The 27,832-nt window shown below is 43.0% G+C and overlaps 1 protein-coding gene across 1 annotated transcript; it reads left to right on the top strand.

Moving 5' to 3' along the window:
• Positions 1 to 626: 626 nt before the first annotated feature.
• ANXA5 (annexin A5) lies at positions 627 to 20,566 on the top strand. The gene is made up of 13 exons (XM_030948273.1): positions 627 to 800; positions 885 to 927; positions 7,484 to 7,568; positions 8,590 to 8,684; positions 9,058 to 9,171; positions 11,738 to 11,828; positions 12,768 to 12,847; positions 13,272 to 13,328; positions 15,757 to 15,850; positions 16,222 to 16,317; positions 16,767 to 16,825; positions 18,850 to 18,972; positions 20,034 to 20,566. The coding sequence occupies exons 2-13, from the start codon at positions 919 to 921 to the stop codon at positions 20,094 to 20,096; spliced, it is 966 nt and encodes a 321-aa protein (XP_030804133.1). The 5' UTR covers positions 627 to 800; positions 885 to 918; the 3' UTR covers positions 20,097 to 20,566.
• Positions 20,567 to 27,832: the final 7,266 nt, after the last annotated feature.

Here is a 27,832-nt window from a genome sequence, read left to right as displayed (position 1 = left end):
TGTTACATGTTAAAACGCTCACGCAGCGGGATTATATTCATGTTTTATTTTGGCAGAGACAGTGAATTCCATTTGCATTGCAGTCACTTTTCCTTCTTCTGACTCGAGGCTGTGTGGTGAGGCAGTGAGTCTGTCTGCAGCTTAGATGGAGCAGCTCTTTCAGTAGCCCTGCAGACTGCATCCTCCTTGCCCTCCTAAACTGGATGTATCTTCCCTATTCCTGGGCTGGGGAAATGGTCGTGCTGGAAGACATGAAGGAAAAAATTGTCAACACCTGAAATCCTTGCGATTTCTGAACTACAGCCTTAACATTCTGTTCAACACTGTGCTTGTTGTGCTAACCTGGCTTGCTTGGAAGCCAGGCTAGGTCAGCTGATGGAGTGTCTGCTTTTTACCGAATTCAGTTCAGACTTGCCCTTTAGTGCTGGGACAGGATCCCCTTCAGATGCATGGGAACCGATTTTATACATACTGCATCCGGAGGGTGCTTGAGCACCTTTTGGAGGCTGTCTATCGGCAGATGTAATTTTTCTTTTAAAAGGTTCACGATCGCTAAGAAACAAAGCACTCATGCCACCCTTCCCAGGGCACGGCAGGGAGGGAGGGGAAAGCCGGGACGTGGCCGGCGGTGCCCGGCCTGCCAGCAGCGCCGGGAGGCGGCCGAGGCTCGCTGCCCGCCCCGGGTGGGGCTGGCCCGGCCCCCGGGTGAGGCAAGAGCTGCGGGGCCGCAACGGGACCTCCTCCCTCTTCGCTCCTGCCTCGCTCGGTGCTCCCGGTGGCTCAGGGCGGCGCGGCGCGAGGTGAGGGGCGCGGGCAGCCGAGGCGGGCGGGCGCTGTCGCTTTCTCCTCCTCGCTGTCCCTCACTGTCGCATCTCTCTTTGCAGACTCGGACTCGGCCCCAGCCGGAGGATCCCAGAGATGGCGAAGGTGAGGAAGGCGGCGGCTCCGGGAGGACACGGCCTTGACAGCCCGTGCCCGGCCGCTCCCGGGGACATCCTCGTATTATCCCTCTCCTTACTTTCACTCCTCACCGATTTCTTTTCGGACTCCCCTAAACCAGCCCATCCACAAGCCCGGGCGGACGCGGACGGGAGGGGAACGGGGATCATGTGAGGGACACGTCAGGCACAACTTTTTTCTTTTCTTTCTTTTTTTTCTCCACCAGTTTCCACTAATTTGGCCAAGTTTTCGGTACCCTGTGTTTATACTGTACATGGGTGGAGGCTCCTTCCACTGAAAGGAAGAAGGAAAAAAATATCACTGTGGTAGTGCCTAGTGGGGGCTCGGTATTTGTATTCCCAGTTATCCCACAGCTAACATGAGTTTTTCTGGGAGCCTTGGAGCTATTGTGCAGTTCTTCATTTTGGGGGGGGACTTTCTTTTGCAGTCTTTTGGCTGCTGTGGTTTGAGCCTGGATGAAGGTGTGGAAAATGGGGTGGACTCCAGCGTTTGTTTCTATAATTGCACCAAATGCATACACTCTGAAAAGTAAAATAGGAGTTTAATGGCTTATTTGTAGGGGTTTGTAATGGCTTTATGGGGTTTGTACTGCTGTGGAAAGTGAAAGCAATCAAGGTCTGTTAGGGCTTTCACAAAGGTCGGAATAATTGCACTTAATGAGTGGAGTGATTACTAGTTTTAATACCCTTGTGAATATTTACTTATATTATGTCTGGATTTAGTTATAAAAGAAAGAAAGAGAACTTCTTTCAAAGAAAGTTTTTAATAGTGGTTTTCTAAATTCTTTAAGTTGTGGTTTTTTGGGGGTGTTTTCTTTTGAGTGACAAAGAAGGGGTTTTTCTTTCTCCATACATCAGGCCTGGATTGTAGGATGCATGTTAGGAGAACAGGAGCCCTTACCCATGCCAATGCAGGATACCTGGCCGGAGGGATATGCTTGGACAATAAGCCTTTTATTACAGTGTGTGTAGCATTGCTTATAGGCTTAAGGGTAACTTCCTTTTAGTAAAAGCATGGAAATTGACAATATTCTGTCCCACAGAGACAAACTTTAATTCATCTTCTTAACAGGAATATTTCATTCTTCACTAGTGCAAGCCAGTTACTCTTGGCTTCAGGTAGTAAATTTTCTACTGCCTAAGGTGACACTTGGGGGATGGCTTTTTATCTGTGGTGAATGTTGGTAGATTGGAACAATGAGGGCTTTTATTAGGGAGGCCTTGTTCTCCAGTTTCCACATTCAGAGGGCTGCTTTCCACGTAAGCAGTATTCTTTGCCTGTGCAGTCACAAAAGACTGGGAGTGTTAAAGCATTGTAGCCTGTAACTCATTTTATGAAAATAAAAAAGCCAAGTTGAAGAAGCTCTACTTCTCATGACAGCTGCCTGTTCTATATGTTGCATTATGAAATGGAGGTAAGAGTGAAAATGCCTATGAAATGCTGACTGTCAATTGACAGAAACTCCTTGTGTACAGCTAAAGCTGCAGCATTCACAAAGGCTGCACAAGCACAGTGTACTGGAGTTCAGTTTAGCCTAGGTACATCCCTGAAGAATAAAACCTTTGAAGAAGGTAAGTTATATTTGAAGTCTTGGTCACTGAAATACCTGTCCTTGCCCACTTCTGTGAGGCCTTTTTTTTTTCTTTACCCAAAGGCCTGGGGAACTTGGTTCACTGTCCAGAAGAGAAAGGTTCATTCATTTTGTAGGAAAACTACAGCATGTGCTGCACAGGCTGGTGTCTGTCTGCCTGTGTTTATCTCTTTTCTTTGAAGGGAGCACTGCTGCCCTGACAAGCTGCCCTTTCTCTCCCAGCTGTGTGTGCAGTGGTCTTTGTTACTGCAGCAATGCACAGGGCACCATTTCCTCCTCCTCCTCAGTGAACAGGCTGAGCTGCTGCCCTGTGCTTGCTGGCTCAGAAATCTGGAAAGAAAGCAGCAGGTGCTGTGGACTGGTCTGTTTTGGTCTTCTACTCCTATTTTTTTTCCTGAATAAGACTTTGAGAGTATTTAGTATGGCTGTTTTTAAACGGCCAGGAAAGGATCGCTTGCTGCTGCTGAAGGTGTGGCCGCTCTGCACTATATCTGGAGTTCCTGTTCTGCCAATGTGCACGTGTGGCTCGGAGCACAGGGATACTATTGCCAGCTCCACAGTGCTCTAGAAGACTGTCTCACATTCCCAAGTACAAACACGCTTTCAGAACTGGGCTCTGAGCAGCCCCTCTGGCTCTGTTGAGGTTACTCTTGGGGATGGGTTTCTCAAATTTCTCGCTGTTGGTTCCTACTTGGCTGCTGCTTGGTCTTCTCCTTCTCTCCCACCCCCTCTCTTCCTTTTTTTTTCCATCCCTCCTCCCTATCTTTGATATCTCTGTGGTGTACTGACTCAGAGTTCACCACAGACATTGTGTAATTGTTTTTTCTCAAGAGTTTAAATTTAGTGGGGCAGATGTGAGTAGTCTGCTGACCTGAGCTTACTCCTCCTGTTTAAGGAGACAGTCTGAAGCACTGTTAAACTTGGAGAGGTGTTTTGCAGACATGTCTTTTTAGTTTTACATTTGCATAAGCTCTGTGCCTGTATCCATCCACTCACAATGCCATTTGCACTGTACTGCCCTTAAAATGTCAGGAAGTAATGGCATATTTCTTGTGTCATGTTGGTTTTGGACCACAGTTTGAACTGGCATCTCTGTGTGGACTTCAATGGCTCTGAAGGCTTTCAGGTCAGCAGTGAACACTGTGTTGTGTTTATCTGCAAGATGGGTCTTGTGTAAGACATCCGTCTTACAGCAGTCTATCATTTTTCAAGCACATGACCTTCTGGGCTGTCCTCAGTCTGCTGGAAATAGCATACCTTCTCTCTTTGCTGCTAAATATTCTCCATTTCCAGTATTACCACTCCACAGTTTTCCTGTGCCATCTTGTAAACAAATGGATGCTTAAAAAAAGAAAAAAACAACAAGTCTCACAGCACCTTCTTTACACTAAATACCAGCTTCTCCAGCAGCAGATGTTTGAGAGACTGCTTCTGTTGCTGCAGAGAAAGAGGATGGCTCTTCATCTGTGGAACTCTGATTGAGAAGAAGGTGCTGTAGGTGGTACAGAGCCATGGTAGTGGGGAATGAGTCTCAGTCAGTTCAAGTATGGTCTGTTGTTTGCTGATATCAATGCTCTGCGTTTAACAGTGGCTAAACACAGGGGCTTGTGGGTGGGAAAGATTTTGTGTCTTGGTGAGGAAAATGAAAAGGAACCTCGTTAAGTGGCTCTTGTTACTGTTGCCAGGATATGTGGCACTATTAGTTTGTGATGCCAAATTGTCTCTTGGGAGACATTCTCTTCGAGGTGCTGGTTAGAAACATTTCACCTGAGGTTTTATCCTCTCATGGAAACCTTTGCTAGCATAGAATCAGACAGAAATACCAGACAATGTGAATTTCCTCATTTGGAGGGGCATAAATTTTAAAGCAGTATTATCTGCTGCTTTGTAGTCTTTTAATTTTTTTCCCCTCTGCCTTTTCATGCTAATTTTGTGTTTCTAGGAGCTTCATTGGTCTCATTGGAAAGTGTCTGGAGAAAATGAAAGCTGCTGTTTATTTCTAGTGTGTAATCACAAATTCTACTTGCAGTGCACATGACTCCTTAACAACAATCACTGTATTGGGGAGTGTAGACAGAAAAGAATGTGTGTAGGTTTGGGGTGTTATAATCTTGTGATACATTTTGTGTTGAGGTTTTTTGTGTTGTGCTTATCTTTTTATTTTACTGCCTGGTGTAAGGTGTGGTGATTGAGTAAAGGATAACTCCAGATTACAAAAGGATTTATATCAAAGACTGTTTGTCTTTTTCATTCATGTGCTTTGGGTGCTACTGGGTGGGGAGCTTGCTATCCAAAGAAAAAAGGACCTATGAGGCTGTAGTGTTACTGTGTATCTGCTTACTTAAACAACAAGGAATGTTTCTAGTGATACTAAAGATATCTTTTCATAGAAGTAAATAAATAATGAAGTTTGTCTGGTTCATAGCTCCTTTTCAGATTTGCTGTGACAGCAAGTTTGGGTCAGGCTGTAGTGGTGGTTCAGAAGAGGTGCTGCCCTCTCTATGTGGCCAAAATGTGCCCTGTTTGGGGAGGGGGACACAGCTCTTCCCTCCATGGACTGAATCGCTGCTGCACAGCTTTCTGCTCTTGTCCATTGATTTCACAAATGAGAAATCTGAACTGGAGTAACTAAAAGGGCACTTGTGAGTAGTGGAGTGTTTTAGATGGGTTGTGGTTGTTGAACACAGCGTGCCTGAGTAATCTCTGCTGTACCCCAGTTGTCAGGCCACGCTGCAGTGCTCTGGAAAGCACTAGGTTGAGTTGGGCTCCTATGTGAAGTTAGGGATAGCTTCACCCTTTCCTAGTACTGGGCCAACTGTTGGCAGTGTCACATCTGCCTGCATGTGGCTCCTCAAGGCAGGTGTGACTCAGGTTCTGGTGGAGGGTGGTTGGAGCAGGTGGGGAGCCAAAATCCACTGAGTGCTGTGTGCCACAGGGGAATGCCTGGAATGCAAACAGTGCTCAGGCATCAGGAAAAGTCTTTTAGGTTTCAGCTGCACCAGGAGATTTTCAGGAACTGGTCATCAAGCTTAGTGCATGTTCAGGCTTTCTGTGCAGTGCTTTGGAAAAGAGTTTTGAAGGATTCCTGTCGGTTAACAAAAATGAGAAGGGCTGTGCAGAGAGATTTCATCTGGCATTTAGTGTTCACACATACTTTGTCTATAACAGCCACATAGGAAGGTTGGGCTGTTGTCACAAGACTTTAAGAATTGTGGAGGGGAATTCCACTTTTTTATAACAAGATAAGCAAAAGATCAATATCTGCTTCCTCTGAGATTTGTTGACATTGGTCATTTCCAAAGGAGAAATGCAGTACTTGTGTAATATTCATTATGTTGAGATGATATGGAACAAAAATAAAATACCACTCTGGCTGGAGTGGTAGTAAGGGAGGAGGAAGGAAAGACTTTTCAGTCTTTATCTATTTTACCAAATTAAACTCAGTGCATAAAAGTGAGTCCTAAATCCTTGAGATTGTTTTCATGGTAGTCTTTGGAATTAGCTAGGAAGATGATAAATACATTGAAAGTACTACCTGAAAAAATGGCTTATAATGGGACAAGCAGAGTGTTCCAGTGGGATTGTCACACCTCTGAGCTCTCCTGGCTATTGGAAACCGTGTCCCACAAAGAAATTTGTTGTTGCCATTTAGCACTGTGACGCTTTTGTTCTGATCTGTCAGAGTGTGAGACGTGAACCTGACTCCTGGCTGCTGCTGCTGCACTGGGAGCCTGGGGAGTCTCTGCTGGCAGGAGCAGGAGGGAGCCCTGGGGCAGTTTCTGGTTACTGCTCTTTTCTCCCTGCCCTTCTGGCTGACCTGTCTCTGATGAGTGCATTGACTGGAGACCTGAGTGGCTGAAATTCCTAACTCCAGGGAAGGCCAGATGGCTGTGCTGCCTCTGGAGTAATCCGGTGCCAATCTCAGTAGGTGTCTTGGCACTTGCTATTCTGCTCTTTCTTGGGAGTGGAAAAATGCCCTGCCTGTTCTGATTGCTGTGTTTTTATGCCAGTGCTTACAGGAAATTTCCCCTCTTCAGCTGTTGGAAACGCCTTCCTGTTCCCCAAACTCAGCTGTTTCCCCTTTTGGCCACTTCCATAGTTAATTAACTATTGTGCTAAACATATGTAGGTTCTTGAGCTATCCTCTTTAAATAAAGGCAAAACTTTTCCACAGAGATGATGAATGTCCTTTGGTGTTTAATCCAAAGAGAAATTCCCTCAAGAGCCATGTTCCATGGAGACCTAGTGGAATTGTTTTTGTGTTTGGACAAACTGATCTCTTACCCTTATGTTTGAACTGGTTTTTTTTAGTTATAAACTAATGTAGCTGAATCACTTTTTAAGAAGTTGCTTATGTCAAAAGCACTATGATGAGAAATGGTCTTTTTGTTTTGCTGTAAACTAATGTAGCTGAATCACTTTTTAAGAAATTGCTCATGTCAAAAGCACCATGATGAAATATTGAAAGCCATTGTAGAATTCAGTGGGTTGCAGGGTGGTAGAAAAAATTGGCTTGAGAGTTACAATAGGGTTTTCCTTGAGAAGTTCTTATTTCCATATGTGTCTTTGTGCCATTTGCCTAGCATACATGATTTGTGGCATTAATTTTTAAAATTGCTTTAGCAAATGATAAATCCTTATTCGGTTCCCAGCACTCAGGTTCCAGTATTGGAGATAGCAGTAGTTTGCAGAATTGGTATGTAAATATACCCAAATTTAGCTGCACTGCTAAGGGAAGCCATAGTAGTGCCTCTGGAGTGACCAGTGTTCAAACACCCCCAGACTGCTCTTTAGCCAGACAATTGCAAGAAAAAGACAATCAGCTTTTGGATTGTGAATTCAGATTTAACCGGAGCTCATGTATGAACTGAAAGATGCAAAATTCCATTTCATGGCTTTTTCCCTCTCCCCCGACCCCTTTTTCCCCTCCAGTACACGAGAGGCACCGTGACAGCCTTTGCTCCTTTTGATGCCAGAGCTGATGCAGAAGCCCTTCGTAAGGCCATGAAGGGATTGGGTAAGGATAATTTTTATTTTACAAGAAAGAAAAGGCTCTTCCTCCTTTGCAAACCTCCTTTCTGATCTATTTTTTTGTCTCAGCAGATGAGGGTAGGACATGTGTTTACAGGCCATGGAATGACAGCCCCAGGACTGCACTGGTCTGGGCGTGTCCTGGTTGTGACTGCGCAGCTCTCAAGGATGTTTATTTTTGGGTTAGCATGAGGGAAAAGGGAAGGGGTTTGCACATTCCCCATTAAGAAATGGATGTTCCACATGCTACTGGGTACACTGAAGTTTTACAGAGCAGTAGCTCTGGCTTTACAAGGACAGCTGTGGAGAATTACAGCTGCATGGTAGGAGCTCTGCATGGAAAATCCACAGCAGACTCCTGGCCCTGGAATTGTGTGAGCACAGTGCAGTTACTGGGGCAAGGAATGCGAGCACACAGCGTGAATGCAGACTAAGAAGTGGTCTGTAAACCCGCACTGGAGCTTTCTGCCCCAAAATTTCCTGGGAGAACAAACCCTGATTTGCTGCTTTCTCTGAAGTGGAAGGAAGCAGAAGGAGGGGCAGGAGGGATATGTGATACACCTCAGCCTACAGGCAAACTCAGTAGGGCTGGGAGGGCCTATCTTGCAAGCTTTGTGTATAGAATGGATAATAGCTCCACACTGCTGCCCTCTGAGGTGTTTGGGTTTGCTGGACTGAGTTTTGCTGCAAGTTGGCAGTTTGTTGGTGAGCCCAAAGGCAAGACCTTTCTGTGGAGCACTGACTGACTAAATGTTATAGCTGGTGCTTGGAGCAGAGTCTGGATCGGAGCACTGATGGAGAACAAACAACATGTTTAGTCCTCCAGTCATGTTTTTGCACCAAACTTGATGGCTCAGCTTGGGGTACGGTGACATTTGTTATTTGAATGATTCTGCTGTTGGCCAGTAGGCTTTTGTTGTCCAAGCATCTTTCACTGCCTTTTGAGTTTGTGCCACTGCAGTTGGTTTTTCAGTGTGTTTGTAGCTTGTTGTTCTTTCTACCTTCAGGGACTGATGAAGAAACTGTGCTGACGATCCTCACCACCAGAAACAATGCTCAGCGTCAAGAAATAGCTTCTGCCTTTAAAACCTTATTTGGCAGGGTAAGAAGAAGAAATACCTCTGGAAATGAGCTGGTTCTGGTTAACAATGATTACTTTAAAATATGAGGCGTATTCACCACATTCCTTGTAAAACATTCCTTGCAAGAATATCTACTTTTGCTTTTGCCTCCCTCTGTCCTCCACCCTGCCTCATCCTAAAAAGAAAGACAGTGTGTTTCAGGTTTTCCAAATGCCTGTTCATCCTTTTCTCCTGCCTTATTTGCTTCAGCTGAGGTACCAATTATAAGAAAAAGAGAGGTGCCCCTCTCTTGTCTTTTTTGCTGTCCCCAGAGCCTTTCAGCTTGCAGACTCATGTGCATCCTTTTAAAATGCTTAGTCCTTGTTCATCACAGCACTGTTTGTTCTGCCCTAGGATCTTGTGGATGACCTGAAATCAGAACTTACTGGCAAGTTTGAAACCTTGATGGTCTCTCTGATGAGACCAGCATATATTTTTGATGCTCATGCGCTGAAGCATGCCATCAAGGTAAGAGGAGAGAGAATTCCTGTGTTACATGAAATGATTGGTGCTTTTGGTCGATATTTTTTTTTTTGAATGAACTTTGGTTGCTAAAGGGAGTGCTAATAGAAGTAGGCTTAAAAAAATAATTAGCCAAGTTATGCTGACTGATGTGAGTGCCATGGTTTTGCCTAGGTGTTTTTTTCATCCTAATAACTCAGAGGCAGTTTAGAAATCTACACAGCATAAGAGTTGTTCCTTCTGGTTTAAAAACAATGAGTACATGTGCAGTTGCTTTGATAATCTTTTTGCTGTTCAAGTGCAGTGCTGAAGTTCAGAGGGCTCTGGATTTTTCTGATGTGAGCAGCTGAGGTTTTATAACTATGCAGCTGTACGAAAATTAGTCCAGAACATTTAACAGAAATATGGTGCTCTTTGTTTCTTCTTGACTGCTATTTAAGCTACAGAGTGTGTTACCCCTGATGGATTGCAGTGCAAGTCCAAAATTGATGAGCTTGTGTAAACTGGTGTCCACCAAAATTATGAGCAGGTATTGTCTGTAGTATTGAATGACCTCTAAAAAACTGCCTTCAGTAACACAGAGGGAATAACTGATGAGCCTGTCAGTGTACCCCCCTAAATTTTCTCTTTAGTGATTGCATTTAGTGCCTTTCTGGGCAGGCCAGGTAAACAAACAATTTATCATGTGGATGTGTAGAAATTTCAATGTCTCTTCTGTGTGCTTTTTTTTTTCTGTCTCTGTCACATCTGTGGAATTTCAGGAATTGGATGTCCCTGGACTATTTACAGTATTGATCAAAATAGAGGACACTGAACTTGACTCTAGTGTGAGGTAGTGCTTTGTGGAATGACATTTCCATGCAAACTCCCAAGATCCTGGATGAGCAGCTGGTTAATATGTAGGCTTTAGTCAACTGTGCAAGCAAATGCTCATGCACCTGTGTCCCAGCAAATAGTCCCTCAGGCAACAGAAACTTCATTCCTGGAGGTTTTCTGTAATGCCTTTATGTACACTGGGGGAAGGGATGGTGGTACCTGACAGAGAAACTGATAAAGGCCTTGTTGATTAATGAAAAATTGTATCCCCAAGCTCCTCTTATTGATTTAGGAGTCAAAGACTGACAGGGAAATGACAGAACAGATGGGTGTAGGAGGGAAAGTAGAGATAGTGAAACAGGAGTGGTTTTGTTCTTGTCACTTAAAAAGATTAAACCCAGGACCATGGAATTCTAGGGCATGTGTTTGCACAGGAAAGGATGTCAGTACTGGCTGCAGCTCAGCCAAGGGGGGTAGCAGTAAAGCAGGTGTGATGGCAGGGACTTCACTGCAAGGTAACTCAGCTAAGAGCACTAGCTCTGTGCTGAAGGCTGTCCCATCCATTTTCACTGTTTTCACTGCTGCTGCTTGGATTGAGTGAGTTTAACTGTGCCTGCCTCCCTTGTTGAGTAGGCATGTTCATGAAACAATCTGCATTTTGGAAATGATTGCCTGAAACCTGGCAGGTTTGTATTCTGGATAGCTTTGTGTGCAGTTGCATATGTTTGTATGTGTTTAGTATTCAGTGTTTTCCTTACAGGAAAGGTTGTAAATAACATGTTAAAGCAAAAAATGGTCAGTATTGCATTTCAGTGTTGCTTTTGTGAAATGACTCCTTTGTATGTGTAAAGAGCAGTGGATTGTTCTTGCAAACAAAGGATTAGACTTGTGGAAACAAGATATTGGCCTGGCTTCTGTAAGTTCTATCCTTGTAAAAATGAAAGAGTGGCTGTTGTTTCTGCTGTCATTAAGAACTGCAGAATTGCTGGAACTATCTGGGTTAGCAATTCTGTTGTAAAGTGTTTGCAGTGGAAGAAGGGGTTTGTTTAACAGTACAGTTCACAGCAGGCTGCAGATCTGTGCAGGGTGGCTCTGTGCTTATCTGTGTCCTGGCAGGTGACAGACACTGTATGAATTACAGCTAAGATGCAAACTTACTCCATTCACTTCTCTTGATGTCATTGATTGTAATAACAAGGAACTGAGGTGTAGGCACAGAGTTTGTGGTGATTGGGAGTGGGGCTGCAGCTGTGAGCAGCATTGACAGCAATGAGCCATGGAGTGCCCAGGGGCACTGCCCAACTACCAAAGGGAACAGAGGGCACACAGGTGCAGTGCATCAACATGGGGGGGATAAAAAGTTGGGCTGAAGAACAAGAAGGACAGATGCTTGCAGCCTTCTGGAGTGGTGTGGTGTTACTCTGTGTGGGCTGAAGCCTTCTGATACTCTATGGTGACGCTCTATTGTGGCTGTTTCAGCTGTGACATGAGGCACACCTGGCTGTGCTTGGGTGTGGAAGGGCCCTTCTGAGTCCTGCAGCGCTGGGGTTTTATAGATTGTTGGGTTGGTTTGGAAAACAATCAAGACAAAACTGGGAGAAATTACCTTCAAAACACCCACAGTATATCAGAAAGAAGAAATATTTTTGTTTATTTGATCCAAATATACAAGTTTATGCTTGGTTTTGATTGTCAAAGGGATTTCTTGTTTTCCTTTTGTTATTCCATCAACTGACTCATACTTGTACCCCTGCAGGGAGCAGGAACCAATGAGAAAGTGTTGACTGAAATTCTTGCCTCCAGAACACCTGCAGAAGTGCAGAATATTAAACAGGTTTATCAGCAAGGTAATTTTCTGTATAAAATAAGGGTCTCTGTTCAGTTCCTTTAATATGATTTTAGATCATCTTTCAAATAAGGTCTATCTCTGAACTGATGGATGTGTCCAATACGAGGGAATTCTTTCTGCTCTGTTGCAAAATTTCGTATTGAAAGGAACTAGAATTTGAATTGTAAATTGAAATAGTTTATTTCAGGGTTATGACTGCAGGTTGTGGTGCTTTGTGCTTTATAGTTAGAATTCTTTCAAAAGCATTTATTTCCTCCACCCATTATTTTCATCCCTTGAACTGTAAGGTAATTTTCAGTAATTGGAAACAAGAAAACTGAACACATAAAAACCCGAAGTGTAGGTTGTTTTTTTTTTTTGCCTTTTGCTCTATGTTGTGTTCAAGTGCACTTATGCTAAAGCAGGTGTAGCCTTTGGCTGTCCACAGGAGTAGATGCTTTTACCCTGTGATTGTGGGCTTGTTTTTCAGGGCAATGTTTAATTCAACAGATTCCTTATAGCTCTGTGCAGATTGCTTCCACACAAGAAATTTTCATGTTTTAACAAATTTTGAGCCCAAACACAGTCTCTAGGGGCAAAATTTATTAGTGGCAAACTTTTCTGGGCTTATGATTTTTGTACAGTGAGACTGCCATGATTTGGCATGACTCCATGTCTGTATCCTCTTTAGCTCCTTAAGGAGCTGAATCCATGCATGTCACCTTGTACTTGAAAATATTGTGAGTAATCTGTTTCTGACATGAGGTGTGAGGTGCTCTATTTTCCATTTTTGGAGTAGTGTTATGTAAGTGAAAGCAGAATGTCCTGAATGTTAAAGATGTTTCTGATAGATGATTTTACAAATTGTGAGTCAAGTGGACTTTTTGCCTTTCCTTGCTCTCCCCTGAGAACAGCCAGGGAGCCTGCAAGGTGGTGAGTGGATGTTGCTCTTTTGCAGAGTATGAGGCTGACCTGGAGGATAAGATCACAGGGGAAACCTCAGGCCATTTCCAGAGGTTGCTGGTGGTGCTGCTGCAGGTTGGTGTCCTGTTGTGGGCTGGCTTTCACTGCTGGGTGCACTTAGCACTTGCTGCTTGCTAAGCTGGGTTCTGGATGGGCCTGGGCTAGGCAGGACTGGCTCTGGAACTCAGGCACTTGCTCTGATGTGCAGGGTCAGCCTTGGGCTCTCTTCTGAGTCATTTCCATATCACTGAAGCAAAACACTTCTGTGATGCCCATGGGTGTAGCAGGTGCTGCTGCATGGGGTTTGGAAGGCAAAAGGGGAAGAGGACCCTTATTTCATACAGACACTTGCAAGCAAAAGGGAAAATCAAGGTGGTTTTGGAGAAGATGCATTAGGGTGTGACTTGTCACAGTAACTTACAGGCTCAATGTAACAGGTAAATGCTTTTTGACTTATCTGCTAATTCTTCAGTTTAACAACTTCTGAATTTCTGTTTAGGGGAACAGAGATCCTGATGTTGGAGTTGATGAGGCTCTTGTTGAGCAGGATGCTCAGGTGGGTGACTGACGTAGGGCTTGGGGTATTTTGAGTTATCTCACAGAGATGGCAAACAGCTGGAATTCAAATGTGAAAGTGATAGTTAAGGTTCTCTATGTTTTTCTTATATGTTTTCATGTGCTTTTGTATGTTCTGGACAAAAGTAGTGTCAAAACCTGAAATACTAGGATCAAAATTTTTTGCACTTTCACACTTCAGTTTTGCTTATTACTTAATGAGAGGCCTGAATAAAACAGTGAGTAGATAATTGGAAGAGAGGCTGAGGCTTGGTGATGCTGAGGGACCCACTGCTGGAAAACTCAGATGTTAACAGTTCATTCCTTCATATCTGACTTGGACTTCTCTCTGAATTGAATCCCTGTCCATGACTGCTCCCTACCCCTGTGCTCTGGATGGAAAGGAATGCCAGCAGTTAATCCATATCCTTGCCTGTCTCTAGCTGGTGCCATTTGCTTTGTTGGAGTGATGGTCAATATTTCAGCAATTTGATTACAACTCATTCAAGACATGTTTCTTCTCAGTTATTTCAGACAACTCTGCATGAGACATATTCCTCTCATAAATTGTTGAGATGAAAGAAATACAGAGATTGTTTCAAGGTGACACAGTAAACACAGAATATTAGATCAATAAAACATTCTCCTGAAAGCACGGCAAGATGGAGAGACAGATTGGCAAAATATATTTTACTGGTATGGGCCTATCCTTTGTCACTTAAATGCAGAAAGCATTGTTGTTCTGCTGTCAGAGTTAATTTCCTGAGACAATTATAGCTGGAAAATTAGAGGGGCAAACGTTTGAATCGTGAACTAGACTGTTCCATGAAATTTTCAGTCTTGCTTTTAGCTGGGCCTATGTAATTGAGGAAACATATGAAGCACTGGCCCTGGTAGGCAGATAGAGCCTTTGGCCCCTTAAATTGGGTTTAAATGAGCAGCTAAATTTAGGAGGCACTAAAACCCAGCTCTTGAGAAGGTCCTGGTTTTCCAAACAGTCTCTGTGGTTTGCTGCATACATTTAACTTGGGCTGGGACCTTGAGTCAATGGACTTTTCCATTCACCACCCAACACAGCTGGAACAGATTCAGTCATTTTCTAATTGCTATTGCCAGATACAGATGGTCAGAACTGAGGTACATGACTGTGCAAATGTAGGAGTATTTTTGGCTTCCCAATGTTTTTCATCAGTCATATATTCTGGAAGGGACTTGATACATTAAAAGGCTAACTTTTTGCTCAGTGGTGATGTTTAAATTTTTTGTTTATGATAACTAAATGTTAATTCAAAGCAATTGTGAGACTTTTCTGAGAATGCCTGAAGGAGAAAGTCTGTCTTTTTGGAAAAGCTTTTGTGAACATCACTTCTTTAGAGCTATACAGTTGAGGTACATTTTGTGTATTGCCCAGTGGCAAGGCAGGTACAAACTTAAAGCTGGCATAAAGTTCTATTTGCAAATTGTAGTATCTCTAAATCAATCTTTTGCTGGTATTTTTCTAAATGCTGTACTGGGACTTCTCATTTGCTACTGGATGGAGAGGGCTGGTATTCATTTGGAGGGCTTAGCATATGTTATTTGTAATAAATATCCTGGCAGTGAGTGCCTTGAGAGCTTTTTCCTCTCCATCTTTTTTTCATTCTGTACCATTAATATTAAAAAGATCACATATACTACAATGTATACTTTCTCCTTAGAGTGCTTAGCACAGAGTTTGGAAAAAGGCAAAGTTTTCCAACTGTCGGGGAAAAGAACTTGTTTCATTTTCCAAATTTCTTTTCCTTTCTTGTTTTCTCCTGGCTCTTGCTCATTCCAAATTTTTCAAGTTCTTTACTTTCCTGGTGCTGAAAATGCACCCAGGTCTTTGTCTGCATCAAATACAGACTTGCCTGAAAAGCCACGAGTGTGCTAAAACCATGACTAAAATCTGGTTTCAAACAGCTAAGAATTTATCAGCTGGAGAATCCTCTTAAAGTTCTAGATCCATCTTCCCCTCCTTCTTGGAAAACTTCCTCCTGGGCCAAGTTGGTGTGGTTTTGCTGTTGAAGCCAATCATGTAACAAATTTTTGCTACTCTGTTTGAAAAAGGGAAGGGAAAAAAGGGCAGAAAAGGCAGTACTGTGAATAGATTTTATCTGCTGTGTTATCACAGTTTCAGCAAACTTCAGTCCTTGTGAAGAGGACTATGCAGAGTCAGTTTCAGGGCCTGAAGCTGCATTACTCATGGAAATGCCTTCACAGTCAATTTGTTTTTTTCATTTCTTTCTAAGATTAATTCAGTACTTGGCAATTTCATTTCATTATTTTCCTTCCAGCTATGGCTTGTTAGTAAATTTAATGCTCCTCAGAGTGAGCCAAATAGAGCTTTTCAACAGGAGGTGTGGACACAAAACAAATGCTGATGCTTTGATCTCTTGAATTCGTAACAGGTTTTGTTCAGAGCTGGGGAGCTGAAGTGGGGAACAGATGAAGAAAAGTTCATCACTATCTTGGGAACCCGCAGCGTTTCCCACTTGAGGAGGGGTAGGTAGTGTGGTTAATGATGGGCTGAGAGCCTCTACCTGAAATCCAGCCTGGAAAAGCTCAGCCCATATTGAGGTGCTTACTTTGAGCTGATAATAGAGGGACAATACCTTTTTCCCTGCTCCTTGCCCATCCAGAAGTCTTTTACCAATGTGTTTAGGCCTTTGGGAATAATGCGTGGAGCTGTTCCTTCCAGGTGCAGGGAGGGGTTGTACAGGGGGCATCTGATGGGAAATTGGTGCTCAGAACAAGACAGTGAGCGGCCAATAGCACCTGAACTGTAGATTCACACACAGGTGGCATTGTCCTGAGCTGGGGGGCACGGGCAGGAATGTTGGCTGTTCCCTGACTGAGCACACTTTGTTTTGCAGTGTTTGACAAGTACATGACCATTTCCGGCTTCCAGATTGAGGAGACCATTGACCGGGAGACCTCTGGTGATCTGGAGAAGCTGCTCCTGGCAGTGGGTAATTGAGTCCTAGCCTGTCTAGCCCTAGGCTGCCTTTGCTTACTCCCAGGCCTCCTGAAATTGCAGGTGTCACAGAGGCTGGTGGGAAAACAGGGTTCCTTTAGGAACATAATCACCTGGGATCTATTTTTATGTCTGGAGAAGAGGTGGTGAACTGCATTCTCTTTGGTCATGTGCACCTCTGCCAGAGCTGAGACACAGCTCTGCCTTCACCTGCATTCCTGGCAGCTTATCTAGGACAGTGTTGGAGAGTTTGACCAGTAAAGTCTCTCTGTTACCAGAAATAAATGTTTGTCCTAAATCTCAGAACCCAAAGAGTTGTTACAGAGGGAGAGACCAGGTGACACTACTGGAGAGAGTAACCCAGTGACAAACACCTTGTCTTGGCAATCAGAGATTGCCCTGTATTTAATAGCAGTCAATAATTAAATCATTTGTCTTATCCAGTGAAATGCATCCGAAGTGTGCCTGCCTATTTTGCTGAGACCCTGTATTATTCCATGAAGGTATGTAAATGTTTTCCCTAGGTTACTTTCCATCTCCTCCAGCTACAATTCCTCTCCCTTTAGCTTGTTCTTAATTTCTTCTGCCACTGTTAATGCTGACAGTATCACTAACTATCTGCAGAAGGTTCAGGGAGTGCCGGGCTGGGAGAAGATACAAATAATTCATGGTTTCCTTGGAGTTCATTATGGATTTCTCAGACCACAGACCTTTTAGTCTCATCAGCTGTTTTTTGGTTTGCTGTTGCTACACTGGAAAACGTCTGGCAATATCCACTGGGCACTTCCCAGCTGATTAAATGCCAGTGTCTTTAGGTGGTGGATGTACTGAGGAAGGAAAGAATTGTAGATTGTGCAAATTAGTACTCTTTGATTTGGATGCGAGTGTTTACAGACTTTAGGGCATTGGGTAGCTTTGGAACACATTTTGGTTACTATCCATCCTATTTGGAGAAGCAAAAGAAACTCAGCAGAGAGAAGGAAAGACTTAAACAGCTGCAAAAGATCACATGTGGGAATTGCATTAGCAGTGCATCCATGTTTCTCTTGTCTTCACCTTCTCTTGGATGGGAGGAGATAAGCAGGGAAAGCTGTAATTTTTACCTCCCAATGGGTAATATTAATTAAACCAGAGGCAGGTACTCTATTGTTTCCAGGCAAGTTATCAGCTTCCATGAGGAATTCCTCCCTTGCCCCTGCTAGAGAGCCCTGAAGTAGATTTGTCAGAAGATGCGGTGAGAGCTTGAGAGTTAGTGATGAGACACAAAATGATAGCTTAATTTTTTAAAGTCCTTTCCTGCTTCTGTGGGTACCAATGTAGAATTAGGTTCAGGTGAAAAATAGAAAGTATTGCATCCGTAGGATGAGCTGTCTGAGGAGGATTACTTGGCTCTTAATTATTTTTATTTTTTAAAGACTGCAATTTTCCTGTAGGCTTTAGATTCTTATACACTTCTGTTGTGTGGAGCCTGACTAATGTGTGCTGGTGAGATCCCCCGAGTTTTTTTTTTTGAATAGAAATAAAAAATCATTCAACATTTCAGATAAGAAAGCTTTTTGTCAATTATTACTTTGACAGAGGAGTTTTTACTTCTAATTTATCAGTTTGGCATAACAAGGTTCTGCACTGGGCAGAGCTGGCTTTCATGATTAGGTAAGGCAGAGCTTGGCTTTTATTCCTCAGAAACCACCGGACTCATGGCATAACTTTTGAGCAGCTTCAGGGCATTTTTAGGTGTAATCCAGGAATATTGCACCCAGAAGGACTGAGTGGCCCTGGACGTTAGGCTGAAGATGACCGTGGGGGCTCTGCCAAGTCCTTCCTTGAAGTGCATCCGCAGGTCAGCACATCAAAGTTTGTACGGCTTCAGCTTGTGTGGAGTCTGCCTTGTCTGAGCAGAGGGTCAGGGCCTTGGTCTGCACAGGAAGGTGAAATGTTTCAAGCACTGAGCATGACAAAGAGAGTGGGGCATGTTTGTGTGGTTGGAAAAGGTTTGTGAAGCTGTGCCCCCATAATGAGCAGCTGGAGAGTTGGTGGGATGAGTTGCTCTGCCTTTGTCCTGCTGTATGATGTTGCTTTGTCCTGGTCACCACTGGGACTGAGTGCCCAGTTCCAGAAGCGAGTGCAGTTCTGCAGCCTCAGGGTGCACTGCAGGGGGATTTACACGTGGTTCTGGTTGTGGTGAGCAGCTGTACTACTGCGTGAGCTTGGAACTGGGTTCTTTTACGTTTATGTGGGTATTCACAGCTGAAGCCTGAGATGAAACATGAAATAAGAGGCCTGAGCATCTGGCACTTGATAGAGGTCCAGGGATCAGAGCTTCTCTGTTCCCCACATTTCAGTGTGAATGTCTTATGATGCTGTCCCAAATATTCTCTGTTTTGGAGCTGAACCATAATGCAGGAGTGGTTTGAGATGCCACTTGTTGCTTTCATGTTGTACAATACTTGTTTGTATTTCATGCTTTGTTGCAGCATCTGTCCAGAACAGACTCATATTTGAAAGTTATTTGGTCTTTTCCCTTTAGGGGGCTGGCACTGATGATGACACCCTGATCAGAGTCATGGTTTCAAGAAGTGAAGTTGATCTGCTGGATATTAGACAAGAATTCAGAAAGAATTTTGCAAAGTCCTTGTATCAGATGATTCAGGTAAAATTACTGTTCTGTTCTCAGGGAATGCAGGGGTGATAGAGATGTCACTGTTTGCACTGTGCTTTTTCTTGGCACAGGATGGGTGTGGGTAGAGCTGGGTGACCTGGACTCTGAGATTGAGTTCCTCTGCAGTTTTGACATGGCATTGTTGAAGAAGTGGACACTTTCTATGGAAAAACGTTTCCTTCCAGTGTTCACTAGGGCAGATGATGTGGTTTTCTGAAATTGCAATTACTCATACACCATATTTAGCTACTGCATAATTTCCTTGTTCTTGTCTGAGTTCCTTATTGTGCAGTGCTTCAGAGGGGGTGCTGGCTCCAGAGAAAACTCTTGGGTTGGGAGTCTGAATTACCGTGAGGTTGAAGTTTACATCTTGGGTTGTGATGTGGAACCCTTGGCAACATTTCCAAGTCAAAAGGGTTTCACTGTGGAACCACTCTGAGTCATAATTTCCTTTGAGTGGATGGGAAGGAACAGGAAGGGAAGGAGCCAGCAAGAAAACCAGAGCCAGCTGTTGCTGCAAAGTTAAGCCAAAAGACTTTTATTTTTCTCCTCTTGTTTTATACTGAAAGTCCTGCTTTTTTATGATTTTTCTGTTGTCATTCCTGACATTATGCTCCCTTAACTAGCCTGGGTGGAGGTTTTTTGGCACTGCCTACCAGGCCCATACGGATTTCATATCAGATGTTCTCATTGATTACAGGGAGCAGAGCTGGTGCCTTTCTAGGCAGTGGCAGGTGCACTTTGCCCATGTGTTACTTTTGGTGCTGCTTTGGGCTTCTCCTTTGGACTTTCCCCTGCAGACAAATGTGTCAAATGTGCAACAGGCAGCTCTGTTTTCTAGTAAAGCTTTTGGAGACTTTTTTGTCTCTGGCAGCCTGTCTGTGTAAATATAGCTCTCATGTCATGTAAGAGGCAGAGCATTTCCGTGCGTCGTTCCTGAGCAGAGAGTCATCCCTGTAGATTTCCTGTGGGTGGGATGAGTGTATCACAGGCTGGGGCCCTACTTGGCAGCTGCTCTGGTGACTCATGGTGCTGCTGTGCTGCCTTGACAGAAAGACACGTCTGGGGACTACAGGAAAGCGCTGCTGCTCCTCTGCGGCGGAGACGACGACTGACGGGTGGGGGACGCACAGCTCTCCTTGTCCTCCAGCTTTGCAGCCCTTCATTAGCATGTCTGCCTGAGGTTTTGTATCTAAATGCTTTGTGGCTGCTTGAATTTATACTAGGATTGCACTTAGTAAAAAGGAGCGCATTGCTATCCCTTCTCTTCCCCATGTCCCAACTTCCAGGAATTTCAAGTGCCTTCTGTGATCTGTGAGAGTCACCTTTGTGGAAGGTGGGTGCTGAGCACAGAACCCAGTTCTTTACAGGTGTTTTGCTGAAATAGGAAAATTAATCATGTATTTCACAATAAATTCAAGATGATCCTTTTTGCTTTTTATTCCTTACATGTCCATTGAGTGTTAAGCTAATTCTAACATGGCAAGCAAGGAAATCCTTTGTATGTAATATTGGAATGAATTTGCTGAACATATTACAAGCAATCATTGGAAATCTAAAGGACCAATAAATTTTTCCCCTCTCATCACAGTTGTATGTGGTTTTTAATCTAAAGTCTTTGATACATTTTCCCTTTGATATGATTTCACTGCCTCAGACTTTTGGTATATATTTCCTCCCATTATTGATGTTTTGTGGTATCTTTGCAGCTCTCCATCCTCATGTCTAGCCTAGGATATGGGTGCTGTGGTGATGCCATTGTTCAGTACAGTTGGAAAACCAAAATATTTGTCCTTGCTTGGGCATTTGTGCTGCTTTGTGTTTTTCTTCTCCTCTAAAGCTGGGGCGGAAAAGGAAGGAGATTTGCTGTGCAGGGCCAATGCAGAGCAGATGTGCTGCACTCTAGGACTGGTCAAAGATGTCTGGGATGGAAGCAGGTGAGGAAGAGATGGGATCTGTTCTTCAGATAAGAAAGCTCTTTGTCAATTATTACTTTGACAGAGGAGTTTGTACTTCTGATTTATCAGTTTGGCATAACAAGGTTCTGCACTGGGCAGAGATGGCAGGGGTCTTGTGAGAAAGGAGGATGGCTGCAGCATCCCTCCCCTCAGGTTATCAGGGAGCAGAGTGCAGGGTGAGAGAAGCACCAGCCCGTTTTGTGGGCTGCCTTGAATTCTCTGCTTTGGTTCACCATTTATGACTGGATCTGAAAATCAAATTGATGTGTGTGAAGGAGAATAAAGAGGCTTCTCTTTCATGCCTTGATAAGGTCTGAACACCATGGCACTAAACTTGGCTTATCAATCAGTCACACCAGCTGCAGAAACTGCACTTTTTAATAATTCTTCTGAAACTGAGTCTTTACAGGTTATTAAGAACTTTAAAACCTTAATGTTGAATAAATGTAAAGTTTAAATTTTCTGCATTGTAATTCTGAATTAGTACTGTCATGATCTCTTGCTACTAAGTGCTTTGTTTTCAGTGTAAAATATGCAGAAGAAAAAATTATCTTCAGATATATTGATATGTTCAGATGTTGTTTACTTTCTTTTTGCTGAAATGAATTGTCAGTGTTTCTCAGTTTTGCTTTTTGTGGAACCTTTACAAATGTGTTAGCAAGGATTGTTAATTGACAGCTCCTTATCCTGGAGTGACATAGCCAGCTGCACACACTGCCAGCTTGACATGACCACTGGCCTGGAAATACCTTGGGATGGATAGCAGGAGGTTTTGGGGGTTTTTGGTAGTTATGGTTTTTGTCCTTTTATTTAATGAATTAAAATTTCCCGAGGCAAAATCATGTACAAAAATCTTTAAGGCACTGCTTTCTACTCCTTTAGAGATTAGACTATATGTAATTTTTCAGCTTCCTTCAATTTCTTTAGAATTCTTAGGAAAGCACCATCTGATCTTCATGATCTGTTTTCAGTTCTTTGGTAGATTTTTGGTTCACATGTGAAGCTATTCCGGCAGAGTCTGACCCTTGTCAAAAACCTGATGCTTATGATATAAATGGAATGGGGTAAATTACAGGCAGAATTTTTAAGTAGTGACTCTGACCTGGAGTTGTTAGGGGTCAGTATGGTATCAGTCATCTGCAGAAAGTTTTAAGATGCAAGTGGACAAAAGCATTTGAATTTCCCTTTTGAAGAAATTAAACAGAGAAAACGAAGTCTGAGAACATTTCTTACTCTAAGAAGTCTAATTAACACATAAAGAAGTTAATTGAATTGTAATATTTGTAGTACTTACTGTGTAGCATCCCTCTAGGAATACAAGATTTGGGATCTTCAGTACAGTGCATTCCTGAGAGAGCGTTCAATTACAGCTGCCAATGAATTCATTACTTTCTCTGTGGCAATAGTTGATCATTGGTGTGTTTGCCTTTTTCTCTCCATCTTCTCATTTTGAGTCATGAAAATTTGTGTTGTGTTCATTTTGCCACAATTCAGAAGTGTTGAGAAATCCTATCAATCGCTTTGCAAAGTCAAACTTCAGTAAGTACAATATTGTTGGTTTTCCCTGAAGACCTACTGTCCCTTCCTGCTTTGTTTCTCTTCCCCCCACAGGATAGTGTTAAGGGGCTCCAATTTTACTGTCAGAAGTATGATATTCTTTATTTGCTTTCATCACAATATGTTTGTCTTTGCATTATTGAACAGTGTAGGGGGGGGAAAGGCGCTTATGAGATTCTTTACTTGATTTCTTTTCCCTCAGTTTTCTTATTCTTGCATAATCAAGTTATGATTTTGCTTGGTTTAGGTTCATAAGTGCTATTCATATTGTTTCTTTATCCTACTTCAGCTCCCTGACAGCTGGAATTGCTGTGGGCATCCAGTTTCTCAAATATGTGCTGAAAGCAGTAATTTATGAACAAGGCAATGTTATGCATGAAAAGCCTGAGCAAAAACTCTTCTTTTTGATTTAGTGTAGAATTCATCTGGAAGTCAGAGAACTGGTGAGTCATTACAATGAGGAGTGGTGGGTCATAGCTTTGGTGGTGTTTGGGGTATTTCTGGTGTCCTCTGGAAATGCCACTTGATGTTTTACCTGGAGTAGGTACATGGAATATGCCTAAACAGCACTTGGTAGGAAATTCACCTGCCCACTGTCTGTAATTCATCCTGACATGGCACTTCTGACATGGAAATGAAAAGGTTTCACCTCTTTGTCTTAGCAAAGCTTTTGGCATGTGCTTATTTTGTTCCTGTCCCAGCAAAGCATCTGCAGAAACACTGAAACCCCATGGAGTGGCTGCACATGAACCACACAAGGTTTTTTCTAGCTGTGCCTTCAAGAAGTGTTGCTATAATCAGCAAACAGAGTTAAGTGGAAAGCCTTGTTTCAGCTCTTAGTGCCTCTGGTCACAGCTCCAGTTGCTGTGGGTGTTGGTGGAGTGAGTTGAATTCCTATTTCCCAAATGGGACAGGAGTGTCATTTTCCCCAGGCCTGTGCCATTTGCCGTGTGGGCAGGGGATGGTGCTGTTGTTCCGGCTAATCTCATTCAGGCTGTAGTGGTGCTCAAATTCTCTCATTCTCTCTTCAGTGGCTTACTGATTTTTTTTGGTGGTTTTTTTTTTTTTTTTTTTTTTTTTGTTTTGCTTTTTGTGCCTTTTTCAGGTTGCTTTATCTGGTTTCCTTTACGTAAAGCATGAGTCAGAAAATTAAATTTTTTGTAACGTTTTCAGAATCTTTTAATGTAATCTTGTGTCCACTATGAAATGAGAGAGCAGTGAACAAAATACTTCATTGGAAATAGAAGCTGTGTTTATACACATGACATTATTTATGTTAAGCATTTGCCTGCTACAGTCTGAGCATAGACAATATCCACTCTAACTCCCCAATTATGGGAAATGAGAAAATGTTTTTGTTCAACTCACACATTTACAATTGGGAATTTAGTGAACACATTTTCCTGTGCAGTATTATTTGATTCACAGGGATTTCTAACCTGCACTACCTGAATTACTGCTGGGTGTTAGTAAGCCTAGGGTGTTATTTCATATCATTCAAGCACCAGCATAAGTGCCCTGCATTCTGCAAAGAAATTGGAAGGCTGTGCAGGATCTGATATTTGAGGAAGTAACAGTGTAATTAGCAGGAAAAACTTGTGGGGTGGAAAGGATAGGAAAGATGATGTTTTGGGTTTTTGGGTCTTTTGTTTTTACTTTCAAACAGTTGTCATAACAGAGGTGGCATTTGTAGGATGTCATGAAAAACTCTTGGAGCAGGAGAAGGGAAGCATGTTTTAAGACACAAACTAATCTGGTCTGCTACCACAAGACAAAATGGCCAAAGTATTCATACACTGGTATCTGTAGGAAATGGGATCATAAATCTTCCTGGATCCTAGAGCACATGTGAATAGAATTTCATCTGCAGAATAATCTGATAGCTTTAACTTTTTGGCTAATTCTAGCCTTTATTTCAACAGGTAGCAGAATTGTATAACAAAAGGTCCAAGTCTTGTCATTCTTACCCACGTCTATGAAATGTGTCATGACATTGAGGGAACTACAAGAAAGGAAATAGAGAGAAAAGCCAAATTGTGTGGGTGATTATTTCCACACGCTTGGCAGTACATGTGCTTTTCTCTTACCCTACCTGTTCTCAAAGCCTCCTTTAATAGGAGAAGGCTACAGATTGCATATAATGAGGCAAGGTAGTATCTCTGAAATCCAGTGAAAATGTCATTAGAAGTCTTGCTCTGTATCAGTTGCCAAGTATTCATCACACGTTCTGTGCTTTCACACTGATTGCTTTGTTTTTGTATGCAGAAATATTAAATCAGAGAAGTTACTCTGTGGATGCCTCTATAGCTTCATTAACTACTTTACCTATTTATCTCTGCTCACCCTTCTGCCATTTTATGTTTACTTTCAGAAAACAATCTTCTGGTGGTAAGGATAACTGGAGGAAATTGAGTTTATAGATTCTGACTGTGCTGGCACCACGAAGTGAATATCAGTGATAAAATAAGAAAAAAGAAGACCCATTCCTTTTTGAGGACTTTGAGCAGTGGCAGCTTAGCAAGAGAACTGATTTTACACCATGGCCAGCCACTGCTCCTAACAAATAAATTTAGTAAGGCAGTGTTTTGTCACTGCTTGAACTTGATCATATCCACTGCTCTGCTTGCAGCATGGGCAGTCCTACATGTGGACCTCACTTGAAATGGTCTGTGAGGTTGTTCCTTAATGGACACAGCCAAAATTTCCCTTAGCAATGGTACAGGCATGGTTCACACAACCTGGGAAGGGAAGAATGAGGCTGGGGTTTTTCCCCCTATACCCCCTCCCCTTTTCCTTTCTGCTTTATGCTCACATGTTAAAACATTTTATAGAGGCCGTCATCTGCAGGTAATCTGACTTGCTGCTTCATGAGGAGCATACACAGTGGTTCTCCCATGCAGCTGGGTATAAAGCATCTGTTAACCTTCAGGGCATAACAGAGCAATCACCTCTTAATGCCATTTACATTGAGTAAAAATACACTGTGATCTGTCAAAGGCATCCCCTGGCTAGAGGAAACAAAAGCCAGTCAAAATGATTGCCTAATTATTTAACCTGTTTATGTTGTGTTTTGCCTTGGCTCAGCACCTACTGTGTCACCTTCACTTCACACTGATGTATCGTCATGGGTATTGGTTTAGAGCCTCCTTCTTTGTTTCATCTGTCTTACCAGGCTCTTGTGTTGCAGATGAAGATCCAAGCAGGCATGGCTTGAGTGAGCACTGAATTTAAACAAAAGATCACTTGTCACACTTTGCTTCAGTCCACGTGCAGGTAGAGCCTTGATGGTATGGTGACCTATACACTGTATACATTGCCTAGAGTCTGAAAAGGACTGGTGGGAAGGAAGGATGAGAGAAGACTGCAAACTGATGAGTGACTAGGAGAAGAGGAGTCATTATTTACTGTCCTCAGACTAGAAGAACCAGGGTGTGACAGTGGTCACAAGGGTTCTTGGGTGAGGGAAGAGATGAGAATGTTGACTCCATGTTCAGAAGGCTTGATTTATTATTTTATGATATATATATATTACATTATAACTATACTAAAAAGAAATAGAAGGAAAGGTTTCATCAGAAGGCTAAGCTAAGAGTAGAAAAGAATGAATAACAAAGGCAGCTGGCTCCGGCAGAGAGCGGGAGCCAGCTCTGCCGTGACTGGTCACCACATCTAAACACCTACAGGAGACCAATCACGGATGAGCTGTTGCATTTCACAGCAGCAGATAACTATTGTTTACATTCTGTTTCTGAGGCCTCAGCTTCTTAAAAAGAAAAATCCTAAAGAAAAGGCTTTTCATAAAGAGATGTCTGTGACACCGGGGACCCCAGCAATATTGCCAGGTAGGAAGTTTAGAAACAAAATGAGAGAAGTGTTGTGTCATGATTAAGTTGCAGAACTCGCTGTTACGTGGCACTGAGGACACCATGGCTATAAATTGCTCTTAGAAGCTAACAAGACAAGTTCATGTAGAGGTCCATGGGTAAGTTTTAAACCAGATGCAGAGTGTAGCTCCCCTGTTCCCTGCTGCTTTTCCTGGGAGGCAGCTGGGAGCCCTGTTGGTGATGGATTCGTGACTGTCACTGCTGGCAGCCAGTCACTGGATTAAATTGCCCATCCCCTGCCTGGGTGCTAGTTTATTTCCCCTCCTTACCTCCCTGGCTAGCAGGGTTGTTTGTCTTCCCCATGGCTGCCTGCTGAGTCACAGGTTAAAACTGCTAACTCTTCTTGTAAGACTTTCTCTACACAAGAAAATGCCAATTTAATCAGGAGGTTGTTAATTAATGGCCTCTTGGGACTGACCTTGACGAGTTTGACCTCAGGCAAGATGAGCTGAAACTTTTCAGTGGAGAACAGTCTGTCAGGAGCGTTGTAGATGTGGCTGGTCCTGCCTTAGGGAGAGAAGATGAGGCAGTGTTTTTCAACCTGCTTTGGTTGAAGACTCACCTAAACATTTTGGAAAAACAAAACAAAAGTCAATGCAAATTAAAGAAAGCTTTGGACATGCATCTGTCCCTCCCTAATTCCCTCTAATTTTATTCATTTGCACAGGATATGTGTTGTGTGTGGAGGTGAACAAGAACTTTCTGGTAAATATTTGCAGTGGTTTGTGAGGCTGTGTGCCCAAGGAGTTTTGTTTTAAGCAGACTTCGGCCATTTCCTAGTCTCGGAAACAGTGGAGGAGGAGAGGTATCCCACCTCACTGCTCTCCAGGTTGTGTATGCCTGCAGCAATGCCAGACTGATGGACAGCAAGGATCTGACACCAACAGAAGCAGGTCTGTCTCTTTCTTCTTGTTTTATATTTTAGGGTTCCCACAGCTCTCAGTGCAGGACACTGAACCTGGCCTTGTAGCAACCACCCCATCTATAAATGAACAGACTAAGTTCTGTTAATAACTGCCAGTGGGAACAGCCACTTATGTTTGTCCACACATGCTAGAAACTGCTGCTGTCCCATTCCAGCTGCATTCCCTTCTTTCTGCACACACTGCTTGCTCAGGACAAATTTACTTTTGAAGGCCTGACAATTAACAGTTGGGTTTTGAAGTCCCTTCCTCAAGCTGGTCAACTCAGCCTCCCCAGTAACAGCAAGGGAAAGGTCGAATAGTCAATAGCACAAAGCTTTCCAAGCATCCTGAGGCAAGGGACTTGTTATTTTTAAAATGAGAACATGAAACTCATAGATGTGAGACTTGTGTAGACAAAAATGTCTTATTTCAGCATTGGCTGGATTTGCTTTAGGGTATCTTTCATGGTATTGGCAACACTTAAAGCTGTCATTGAAGCAGATTGGTGTAATACCGTCAAATTGATACTTGACCACATTGAAGTCTG

This window comes from Camarhynchus parvulus, chromosome 4 (genome assembly GCF_901933205.1).
Source record: "Camarhynchus parvulus chromosome 4, STF_HiC, whole genome shotgun sequence".
NCBI lineage: Eukaryota > Metazoa > Chordata > Aves > Passeriformes > Thraupidae > Camarhynchus > Camarhynchus parvulus.
Note: the sequence above shows the minus strand (reverse complement) of the source record. Positions and strands in the feature narration are given on the sequence as shown.

What these genes read in the sequence shown, in the direction of transcription:
- ANXA5 (XM_030948273.1), top strand. An exon ending in TAAGGCCATGAAGGGATTGG is followed by an intron (nt 7,569 to 8,589) that starts GTAAGGATAATT and finishes TTCTACCTTCAG; the next exon opens with GGACTGATGAAGAAACTGTG. An exon ending in GAAGCTGCTCCTGGCAGTGG is followed by an intron (nt 16,318 to 16,766) that starts GTAATTGAGTCC and finishes TGTCTTATCCAG; the next exon opens with TGAAATGCATCCGAAGTGTG.